The sequence below is a fragment of the Equus quagga genome, chromosome 5 (assembly GCF_021613505.1).
Source record: "Equus quagga isolate Etosha38 chromosome 5, UCLA_HA_Equagga_1.0, whole genome shotgun sequence".
NCBI lineage: Eukaryota > Metazoa > Chordata > Mammalia > Perissodactyla > Equidae > Equus > Equus quagga.
The window spans coordinates 23430994-23443421 of NC_060271.1; the positions used below are offsets into that span (position 1 = coordinate 23430994).

Genomic DNA, 12428 nt, shown 5'->3' on the forward strand with positions numbered 1-12428 from the left:
GCTCTGGTCTCATTAAGGGTCTCAGTGTCCCTTTGGAGGCCACGCTCCAGGGCCTTGGGACATCTAACTGGACTGAATCCTGCTGTTCACGGGAACCATCACTCACCTGCCCCACCCTTCTCCATTTCCACACTTTCACACCTCATTACACCCGGACAGCAGCGCAGTCAGGCAAGTGGCTTGCCATTGTCACACATTTAGCAAGTGGGACCAGAGCCAAGTCATGCCCTCAGAATTGTAATGTTGGCAAAAGAGAAGAGGTGAGAGAGTCAATCAGAAAGGAGGAGGAGGAGCTTTTCCTGGGTTCCAGGGGTTCCTGCAACACCAGGACCCAAGCAAGTCCCCAACTCACTCTGCGCCTCAGTTTCCCTGTAGGCAAAATGGGGCTCCTTTTTGTGGGGAATGTTGAAAGAAAGAGTAAGATAATGAGCTAGCATCCATCTCATTCTTAAGAAAGAATATAATAATGAATGTAGCATCTTCTTAAGCCTGTTGTGCCTCCAGAATGTCAGCAGAGGCTCTCTGGAAGCGTCATCCATGTGTCACAGAGCAAGAGAAGTCTGGTCCAAGGCAGAGTATGAAATAGGCAAAACTTGTCATTCTGCCTCTCCCGCCTTTTCATCTCTCCCTGCTGATCAGGATTCCCAACACACTGCTTTGTCCTGCTTCCCCATCCCCGAACACCGGGCCTTTCCCTCTCCATGCCCTTCCCCATGTCCCACAACCTCAACGTGTCTGTGCAGCACTGGCTAATCTTATAAGAACAAAACATCCACTGGGAAGACATTTAAGTACCTACCAAGAGCCGCATGCCAGAATTGGTGCAGGTGTATGTTTGGGTAAGTGCCGAGGCAGAGAAATAAAAAAAGACAGAATAAGGCATTTTCCCTGCCCTTGGGGAGCCCATACCCCAGCAAGGAGTAGAGACACATAAACAGATCATTATAATACAAGGTAAGCACTGTAAGGAGAGCCATGTGCAAAGTGTTGGAGAATACGAGAAAGTTTTGTATAGGAGGTGATATTTCACTGGAGACTTGAAAGGATGGGTAAGAATTCACCAAGAGAAGGGGTGGGGTGGGGAGGTGGACATTCTAGCCTGAACATGTGCAAGGGCTGGAGGTGTGAACGACCATGGTGGGAAGTGGTCATGGCCAATATTCTTTTCCCCTAGGCAACTACATTTTAACAAGATCTTCAACGCTGTTACACAAGAGTGTCTAAAGGCAAGGATTTTAAGCCGGACAGTGGACAGACCAGGATAGTGGCCTTTAAGTGGCCTCTAGAGTCTTCCTTTCTCTTTGTGGTTGACCCAGTCTACAGGCATGCTTCATCCTTTTCTCCCTTTGTGCCTTTTTTATCCCTTTCTTTCCTTCATGTGTCAGGTCCTGTGCTAGGCACTAGTAAAACAGAAGAGCAGATCCCCAGGCCAGCAAGGGAGTCACATGCATAAACAGACAGCAGTATAATACCATAGGCAAGCCAGAGCAAGCGAAAGAAGGAGAGATGACGAGTCACGTTACAAGACAATGATTTGCTTTGCAGAAAGGATTCACTGTAAGGTTCTTTTGAATATCAAATAGGCCAGTTGGACTGAACTTAGAGAATCCACTCAAACAGTTCTAGTAAGAGTATTTATACTTCAAACCTCTGAGGCCTTCCCCACTGAGACCCCCTCAGGCCCCACTTAGAGGATGAGATTGTGTATTTGGGAATATGTGTGTAGATTTTTACAGAAGTCATGTTGTGGTAGTCTTTCTCATGATCTACCAGAAATGACTGCTATAGCATCCAGATGTTTTCTTCATTGATGAGTGGACGCTACAGCCCAAACGAAGCAGCCAAGGCTCTAGGATGGGAAGAAGGGAGAAAACCAGAAAGAGCAGAGTCTTAGGATCTTGTTGGTGAATCTGCTGTTTGCTGGCCACCTGGCCACTCCTGCCCACCTGCCAGTCCCCAGATAAAGTGATCCGTGAGGAAAGAGGATGTGTGTCCATGAGGAAGTGCTCCCAGGGCTGCTGCCTCCAAACACTCACTTTCTGGGAAGCAGGGGGACTTTTCCACCCGGAATATGGAAGGAAGCTCTAGCCAAGGACATGGAAAATATCCTGCCACCTTTCCAGCTACCTTCTCTATCTGCGGGGCCAGGCAGGCTTCCTCCCCACAACCTAGAGCTCATCCTTTCACCCACACCCTACTCCCTGCCATGGGCCCATTCAGCCCTGCATCTTTTAGTCAGGTTGGCACCTGTCATCCCAACACCACCACAGAGGCAGGACTCACAGTGAGGCTTGAGCAAAGGATCTGGTCTCTTGAGCAGGCTTACTGGCAGAGGGCTCCCTACCCGCAACCCTGCCATAGTGGTCCTGTGTGAATGGGGCCCAGGAGATGCTTAATGGGTCCTTTGTAGCAACAGGTGAGGGTTTGTACCAACAGACTTCCATTTGTGACTTTGATCCCATCTTCTCCTGTATCTTCTAGGATCTTGCTCAGTCAGTCATTCCTTTTCCTAAAAAGCTTTGCAGTAAATCTCCTCTTTGTTTTCGCTCATGCTCCCTTGATTCAGAACCTGATAGTAACTTTCCTGGGAAGCAATAAACTTCTTTCATTCATTTGATCATCCACCCATTCAATAAACATTTATTAAAGCATCTATACTGTGCCAAACACTCTACTAGATATTTGGTGTGCAAATTTGAGTAAGTCAAGGTCCCTGCTGCCGAGGAGCTTAAAGTCTTGTGAAGGAGATAGATGTGATTTTTAAATAACATAGTACACGTGCTATGATAAAAATCTGTTCACGTTATAATGGAGACACAAAGGAGGACAGTGTCAACTCTACGTGGAGAGGGGAGGGTATCACAAAACGTTTCATAGGGAAGATGTTTATTGGGTTGTCCGTCCAAGTAGACACATGAAGAGAAGTCCATCAGACTTGGCTGGACCAAGGGACGCTGGGAGGGAGCCAAAGAGGCCAAAGGGAGCCCTCTGGAGGGCTTCTAGACAGACTTTCTTGAGGGATTTGGACTTCATTCTGGGAAGGAAGGTTTAAAGCAAGCAGTGACACGGGCAGTTTGCATTTTAGGAAGACCTTTCTGGTGACACTGCCTAGGAGGGGCAACTGTGCCACCCTAGAGATGGTGAGGGCCTGAGCCAAGACTCTAGCAATGGGGTCAAATGTGAAAAGTGTCACGGAGGTGCAGGGATGGGGTCCCAGAGGCAGATTAGATGTGGGGGAGGAAGGAGAAGGCCAGGAGGATCTCGAGCTTCTGACCTAGGTGAGTGCTCTGCTGGGGAATGTAGACCTCTTTACTGGTCCCTGCCTCCAGTCCCGCCCCCTCTGCCCCTTTAACTGCTACCAGAGTGCTCCAACGTGTCAAGTTCACTAGTGTGTAAAGTGGGCAGCTTTTGTTGTTAGTGCCAGTGAGTTGATTTCGACTTCTAGTGACTCTGTGTACAGCAGAGCAGAAGCCTGCCTGGTCTTTGTGCACCATCCTCTCACCTCCCAGCCATGTATCAGACAGTGCTCCACTGTATTCATGGCCAGTTTTTTCAGAAGTGGGCTTAGCTTTCAGCATCACAGCAACATGCAGCTCTCATTGTGTGACAACCAACAGACCCATGATGTGGTTCCCTGACCTGGAAACTAACGGGGACCATGGCAGTGAGGGCACAAATCTTAACCGCTAGACCACCAGGGCTGGCTAAAGTGATCTCTTTACTCACGTGTATGAACACTCCATTCTTCCCCATCACAGAGTAAATATGCAACAGCCTGGTGTGCAGTGCCCTTCGATGTAGGATGCTTGCCCGGCTTTCCAGCCCCATCTCCCACCATGCCCCATCTCACACCCTGTCCCCCAACGCGCCATGCTGTTTCACACCTCCAAGAATTTTGCACATACCCTTTCTCTGTCTGCAAAGCATTTTTCCTGCTGGCCTCCTCGTCTCACCTCTGCTACCCAACCAATATGGTCAACTCTTGCTCCTCCTTCAGGATTCATTTGAAGCCAGAGCCCTCCCTAACTCTCCCTGCCCCCTGCTAGGGCAAATTGGTCACTTTCTCTTCTGTGCTGCCACCTGCCATGAAGGTGCCTCTGTTAGGACACATGGCACACACTGTGGCTATCCCCTGCTCTCGACTATAAGCTCTTCGGAAGAGGGACACAGTGTCTTATTTTCCTCTGAACTCCTGGCACCTAGCACAGGTCCTGTTGCAGTTGATGAACAGGTTCAAGTGTCTACACCTTCCCCCAGAGGCTTCAAGGAGTTTGGTCACATAGTAGGCTGTCAGCTCTACACCCAGGGACCTTTTTTTAAGTAGCTTTATTGAGATATAATTCATATACCGTACAGTTCACACATTTAATGAATTTAGCAACTTAATGCGTTTTAGTATATTTACAAGGTTGTGCAACTGTCACCACAATCTAATTTTTGAACATTGTGTCCCTGCTAAAGAAACCCCGTCCCCATCAGCAATCACTCCCCACTGCCCCTCCCCCTCAGGTCCCGGCGATCACCAATGTACTTTCTGTCTCTGTAGACTTGTCTGTTCTAGACATTTTCCAGCAATGGAATCTTACAGTACGTGGCCTTTTGTGTCTGTCTTCTTTAAGTTAACATGATATTTTCAAAGTTCATCCATGTTGTAGCATGGAGCAGTACTTCATTTTTTTATGATCAAATAACCTTCCATCATCTGGATGTACCACATTTGTGTATCCATTCATCGATTGATGGACATTTCGGTTGTTTCCATTTTTTAGATATTATGAATAATGCTGCTATGATCATTCACGTGCAAGTCTTTGTGTGAATGTATTTTTTCGTTTCTTTGGGTATACCTAAGAGCAGAATTGCTGGGGTCATATGGGAACTTTGTTTAACATTTTGGGGAACTACGAAGCTGTTTTCCAAAGCAGCTGCACCATTTTACATTCCCACCAGCAATGATGAGGGTTCTGGTTACTCCATCCTCACCTACACTTGCTCGTGTCTGTCTTTTTTATTACAGCCATCCTTGTGGGTGTGAGTATCTTATTGTGGTTTTAATTTGCATTTCCCTAATGACTAATGATGTTGAATATCTTTTCATGTACTTATTGGCCATTTGTATACCTTCTTTGGAGAAATGTCTATTCCAATGCTTTGCCCATTTTTTAATTAGGTTGTCTTTTCATCGTTGAGTTATAGTTATTTCTATATTCTGGATACAAGTCTCATCCAGGGACCTTTCTATATGCTGTGTTCAGTCACCGGGAATGAACGAGAGGGACTTGGGGACACAGGCAAGAGGAGCCACCGAGTCACTGCTGGCAGCGCAGGCCACCCCATGAGACTCACTCTTTTGGGATTTCTTTCAGCTGAGTGTGGAGGGACAGTGAAAGGAGAGGTGTCGGGGCAGGTGCTGTCTCCCGGGTACCCAGCTCCCTACGAACACAATCTCAACTGCATCTGGACCATCGAGGCTGACGCCGGCTGCACCATTGGGTAAGTGTCAGGGCTGCTGAAGTCACCATGGTCAGTTGTTCAGGGAAATCATCACCAGCATCATCACCAGGCTACCCGGTGAATGGCTGGCCCTGCGCACCTCACCTGGAGGCCCCTGTGATCAGCAGTGGCTGCTGTGACCCCAGGCTTGGGCTGGGGCCCCAGGAAAACCTGGAAAGACCAGCCTCAGCCTCACAGTGCTAAAATCCAAGTGCAGACAACTCTCTGGCCTCGATGGCGCAGTTAGAAGAGAGCAGCTGAGGACATAGGCTTGAAGTCATACGGACCCCAGTTTGAATCCCAGCCCTGCCGTTTACTGTTTGCAGGACTTTGGGTAAGTCCCTCATCCTCTCTGAGTCCCACTCTCTCCTTCTGTAGTGTATGGGTTGCAATACCAGCTTCTCAGGTTGAAGCACTAAATGTGACATTGCAAGTAAGGTGCTCAGCACAGCACTTGGAACACAGGAAACATCTAGCAATGGTTCTGGGGTTATTTCTCTGACAGTAGTAAGGGTCAGCTCAGAGCTGTAGGACCCCAGATTGTTTCCTTTCGCGGTCTGTTTCCTCATCTGTAAATGAGGACAAAAATGCCTATGTTTTGGGTTGTGGAGGGAATACTTACAAAAGTCCTGCACCGTGTCTGGTACTGGGTACTCCCTCGAAATATAACTTCCTTTCCATGTAAGCACCTGACTACCAGGAATTACTTATTGGAGTTGCACAGAGTCAGAGAAGAAGGGGCATCACCATTTATCAAGCACAGGGCCTGGCACATCTATTGTCTTATGAACGCGTCACAATAGCCCTGTTAATATTAACAGTAGGCCCTAATAATACATAAGCGTTATTACTGTTCCCATCTTATAGATGAGAAAACTGAGATTCCAAGAGAATGCATAGTGTGTCTAAGTTCGCACAGTGATCAGGAAGCTGGGATGTGAGCCCAGGTCTTTCTGAACCTTCACACTATATGACACTGCTGGCAAAGCTGGGCCTTCAGCTGCGGTTCAGATGGGCTTTGAGGAAAAGGGCAGGTTGGGCTGGCAGGATGAAGGGAGCTGTGGAAAGAGGATCAAACAAAGCAACTGGAGAGGAGACAGTCTGGCCGCAGTGGGGGCTGCGTGTGGACGAGGAAGGAGAGGTAGAGGGTAGCATTTGGGCTGGTTATGGAGGATATTAAATGCCAGTAAGCAAGAGGGAGCTGTGGTAGGTTCTTGAGCAGGGCTGGCCCACCAGGGTTGTTTGCAGTGGAGAGGGCTTCTGGGGAGGAGACCTGTCAGGAGTCTGTTGCAGGGATCCAGGAATGAGATGTCTCGGCTTTGGAATTGTGGGAAACCCAGACAAGCAGCTGGGAGGAGACCCCTGCCCTGGAGAGTCCTCAGTTAAGGGGCACTGCCTGAATGGGAGTGTTGCTGCCAAAGATACAGAGATTCATACATTTGCTGATGTCCTGAGTATTAAGTCCTTGTACTAAGTGTTTTGCTACGTGCCAGTTTTTTAGCTAAGCCTCGTGCAGAATGAAATCAGCAAAGCTCTTAGGGTTTTTGCACTATTAGGGGGACAAATTATACATACAAACTCATCCTGCACACTCCTGCTGGAATAACGAAAAGCACACCTGATCAACTCACCCTCTAACTGGAAGCCTTCCATGGCACCCATGCTCACAGAAGCTGAGCATCTCATCCTGGTTTTCAAAGCCAGCATGACCTCAACCTCCCTCCTTGACCTTATTTCCTGCCACTTCTCTTCGATGACGTTCCAGTGAAGCTAGGTTGCTGGTGGCACCCGTACGTATGTTCATGGCCTTGCTCTGTGCCTTTGCCTCTTCTCTGCCTTCCCAGAATGCCCTCCTCCCTCCAAAGGCTTATGTCTAAAATTCCCCATCCCTCAAGGTCAAGTGCACTGTCAGCTCACCCGTGACGTCTTCCCTGACCCCCTCTCTCGGGGACTCCTAGGAGTCATTTCTCCTCTTCTGAACTCCCATTGCCCATGGCCTGGGTTTACCTGATGACACTGAGTACTTTTATCCTTCCTTTACGCTCCTGTCTTACCTCCCAACTGGAGCTGTGGTCTCTGCCTGATTCATCTTTGCCAAGTCGCCAGGATCTCAGCACAGTGCCCCGAGCACCTGGGAGAGGCTCAAGTGTCAAGTGATGAATGAATGAATGAATGAATTAGTTAATTAATTAATGAGGACTCAGGTACAAGGGTAGTTATATGACTAGCAGATCCGTGATTGCCCCTCAGTAAATATGAAATGAACAATGAGTGAGTCAAGAGCAGAATGACTCTTACTTTAGTGTGCACATATGCAAATCAGGAGACGGTTTTCCTGCTTTCCTACCTTAGAGCATCCTTCATTCTCTCATTCATTCCTTCATGTAACAACTGTCTATCTGTTTAATACCTGGCAGTACCTGTGCGAGGTGCTGGCATGAGATGGCACAGATGAATGAGACCCAGTCACTGTTCACAAAGAGGAGACGTGCATGTATGCACAGTGTGAGGTGGTGGCATAAGGATGAGGGGGAATGAAAGGCAGGACAGAAGGAGACCAGAGAAACTATCCTGGAAAAGATGACACTAGAGCTGAGTCCTGAAGGATGGAGAGGAGGCTGCCAGGTAGCCAGAGAGGAAGGTTGGCTGGAGAGGAAGGGCCTTCTAGGAAGAGGCAGTGACTCAGGGAGATCAGGCTCAAGGAGCTGGAAGTGGGTCCATGTGGCTGGAGCATCACCCGCCATTTGGTGGCGGGGGCAGCAGTGGGAGATGAAGCTGGTGGAACCGGCTATGTGCGGCCAGAGGGAGAGCGCCTTGGGGGCTGTGATGCTGGGTTTGGACCTATCCAGGCAGCCTTGTGGAGAATGGGGTAGCCTGAGTCTGGGAGCCCAGTGAGAAGGCTGTCTCCAGAGTGGTCGGGGGGAGGAGGCCTGAACCCAGCCAGCGGCAGTGGGGATGGAGAAGAAGGGACAAATTCAGGAGACGTTGAAGCTGTCACACCCGCTGGTCTCTCTCTCCTCAGTAAATATGGAAATATTTGAGGTTCCAAATATTGAGGTTTCTTCCATTTCCCCATTTTTTGTTTCATAACATGCAATATGTAAAATATACAGAAAACTTGAAAGAATAGTACACCAAGCTTCCGTATACTTACCACCTAGACTCAACCACTGTGAATATTTCGCCGTATTTGCTGTCTCTCTTTTTTCTCTTTCCATTCTTTTTTTCTTTTCTTTTTGCTGAATCCCTCAAAAGTACATTGTGGACATCATGGTACTTCCTTCCTAAGTACTTTGGCATGCGTCTTGTAAAGAGAAGGTTATACTCCTCCATGACATAGCAACATTAGCATCCCCAAGATGCACGGCATTAATCCCCAGGAATTAAGGTTTAGGACAAGGGTTGGAGGAGAGCAGAGAGATCTAGGAGCAGCTGACAGGAAGACAGGAAATAAATGATGCGATTTCTGGGCAGGAGTGAGGACTGTTATCACTTATGGAACAGAGAGCGTGTAGGGAAGGAGACCAGCGGGAGACCTTAGCTGTCAGGAAGAGAAGATCAAGACAAATTCAGGAAATATCCTCTCCTGAGGGACACAGCCAGAACTGTAAAGTCATGGGGCGCGCTGAGTGTGTGTGAGGAGCCCAGGATGGGGAGTAGCAGGGAGAAGGTGAAGATAACTTCAGTTCGCCATCTGGAAGGTTTCTTGGGGCCACACAGCCTCAAAGGAGCTAACGCAGAGTGAGCAGAGGAAGGCTTCCCAGCGGCAATGAGAGCCGGAGAAGATGGAGACGGAGTGGCAGGGCGCCTTCCCTCCCTCATTCAGTTTCCCGCCCCAGCTTGTCCTGTGTGTGCAGCGTCCCCGTGCACGTCTGTAGTCTGTGCTCAGGTGTGTTCTCTCTCTCCCTCGCTCCCTCACTCTCTTTTTCCCTCTTCCTCTCTCTCTCTCCCCCTCCCTCACCCACAGACACACCCCTCACTTGAATAACTAGCAGCAAAGTTAAGAGAATTCCAAATCAGACTGAATTAAGACAAACACAAAAAGCCCCTTTTGTGTTTGAGTCCTTATTCAGAGTAAGATTTACTTATTATTTCTTAAATGGGAATATCTTTGTAGAATTTTTCTATATAAAAAATAGATGTTCATTTTGAAAAATTCAAAATGCAAACAATAAAGAAATCTGTAAAGTGGTAATCAAAAGTGCCCATAGGGGCTGACCCCGTGGCCGAGTGGTTAAGTTCATGCACTCTGCTTCGGCGGCCTGGGGTTTCGCCGGTTCGGATCCTGGGCGCGGACACGGCACCACTTGTCAGGCCATGCTGAGGCAGCGTCCCCCATGCCACAACCAGAAGGACCCACAACTAAAATATACAACTATGTACTGGGGGGCTTTGGGGAGAAGTAAAAAATAAAAGATTGGCAACAGTTGTTAGCTCAGGTGCCAATCTTTAAAAAAAAAAAAAAGTCCCCGTAATCTTACTCTCTTCTCTTCCACACACCGCTCATGAGATAACCATTGAGGTCCACTTGTACTGATTCTTTTAGATGTTTTGTATGCCGACATGCACATAAAACAAATGCAATAAACATGGTTTCCAGAGGATCATCTCTCTGCAGGGCTCAGTAACTTGCTTTTCGCTTTACCATTTAATTGTATATCATCGTCTTGCTCTGTCAATATATATAGATCGGCCTCATCCTGGCTGATGGCTACAGGGAATTCTCTTGTATGCACAAGAGAATTCGTTTTTTAACTACTCCCCTATTGATAAAGTGAATATTTTCAGTTTTTCACTCCAGTAAACATCCTTATACATGAATCTTTGAACAGTTGTCCAATTATTTCCTTAGGATATATTCTTAGGCGGCCCATTTTGATACATGACCTCAAATCTCCCTCTGGATATGGCAGCAATTTACACATCCACCCAAGCCTGCTGCCCACACGGCATCACTGGTTGTCAGTCCCGTCAGTGTTTACCAGTTTGATGGGCAAAATGATACTCACTTGTCTTTGAAGTTCACTTCTAAATAGTCTGTAATTTCAGTTTAGATTTCTCTTTAACCTGAGTATTTAAGAAATTTTTTTTGAAGTTACTAAGTGGTTATAGATTTTGTAGGATCTTTTTTATTATTTTTACTGCAGTATGCCCTTTTTACTTTTTGAATTTTTGTCTTATTTATGTTCCATGTATATTTGAAGAAAGTGAAAAGAGTACAGGGCTGTATACATTTCTTTTAATCAAATGTATTACGCTTTTTTTCAAACAAAACAGGTTACGCTACTTTATTGCTTTCTTTTAGCTTTAATTCTTCCTGTTGTTAGCTAACTTGATTTAATTGGCTTTGTTTTTCCTCTAGTGATTTGAGAGTCCTCTGTCCTATTTTTATTCTTCCAGTGATCTTGTGTTTTCATTAATTCTGTTTTCAACAGTATTTATCTTGTTATTTCTCCCCTTTATTTGGGAAATCTTGTTGTTGTTTTCATTTTCATTTCAAGGAAGCTGCGTTTCTTGTTTTCGGATTGCTCTCGACAGTCCACTTTTGTTTTTATCAGTACGTTATCATCTTGCATCTCCCCGAGAACACTATTAATCTTTTGTTTCACGATGTCTCCTGTTTTTCCCTGCGTTAACTGCATTTTGCGGTTGGGCCATTTGGTCTGATTATCTTGCTGGATTCCTTTGAAGAGCTAATTCTTTTTATGTCCCTGGAGTTTTGTCATTTATTCAGTATCAAATTGTAGCTAAGAGCTGGACTCTGGCGCCAGTGCACCTGCTGTCTTCCTAGCTGTGTAGTTTGGGAAGCTCTGTGAGCAGGTGCTCTGTGCTTCAGTTCTCGTTTCTATAAAAGTGGTGATTAAAAACAGTACCTCCCACATAAGGTTACTATGAGGATGAAGTGAGTTGACATATCCAAACACTTAGAACAATGCCTGGCACGTGATTCCCAAGTGATGGGAACTCCCTCCAGGAGCTGGGTAGGTGGTTGTTCGTTCTACCCAGGTGGGGCATCCCCTACGCACAGCTAGTTGTAGGTCCCACTCTAGAGTCACAGGTGGTGGACGCTGTGCTGTTGGTGGAGCACGTGTCAAGCAGACTTCCCCTTGGGTGTGCCAGGGACGGGGTGGGGGGGATGTAGATAGCCCAGAGGCCAGTCTATGGGACTATTCCCAAGAGCACAGACAGGAGAAGGTTTGCAGATGCCTCTCCCCATCTTGCCCCAACCCCCACCCCCACATTAGAGGGGACCAGAGGGATCTGTGGTCAACCTCAGCCCAGCAAGCTGGGCAAAGATAGTCCCTTTCCAGGAGTTCCCGGGAGGGATAGTAGGTGGCTGCAGGGATGAGTGGTCAGGCTGAGCCCTGGGTAGGGTCCAAGCAGGAAAGTGGGCCCTTCCTGGATGTGCATGACAAGAGTTGGCTGGCAGGCAGACCGTGCCTTGAACACAGAGGGGCGTCTGCAGCATTTGGCCAGTGTTTCTCCAAGTGCCAAGAATGGGACAAGCTGGCAGCTAACAGCAGAAGGGCAGGCCAGTGAGCTGCACAATCCATGTCACTCTTTCCTGTGTCTTCAGTAGGTGGGACATGGAAGTTTCATCCCATATGGGTGGGCCTCTTCTCAGTTTCCAATGTTGGGTCGGAGTTTCCCTTCTTATAATCAGTGGACCAGCTCAGACAAAAATTGGGGAAGAGAGGGACGCAAAGCCTTTTGCTCTTGGTCCTTCCCTCTACCTAACATTTATCAAATATCTACAGCATACCAGGTTCTGGATCAGTATAAATGTCCCCATTTTATAGATGAGATCATTGAGGCCCAAAAAGGATGAACATCTCATGGTTACCCAGTGATATGGGTTTCAAACCTGTTCTGTCTGGCTCCAATCTTTTCTCTTCCCCATCTGCCATTCTGACACTGGTTTGGTTCCATTTAAC

General features: G+C 47.4%; 1 protein-coding gene across 1 annotated transcript in view; it reads left to right on the forward strand.

Annotated features, from left to right (window-relative positions):
- Window positions 1-12428, forward strand: part of CSMD2 (CUB and Sushi multiple domains 2) — a 585891-nt gene that overhangs the window by 412558 nt on the left and 160905 nt on the right. The window contains exon 25 of the mRNA XM_046662326.1: window positions 5367-5493. Coding sequence (XP_046518282.1) covers window positions 5367-5493 — 127 coding nt within the window. The remainder of the gene's footprint in view (window positions 1-5366; window positions 5494-12428) is intronic.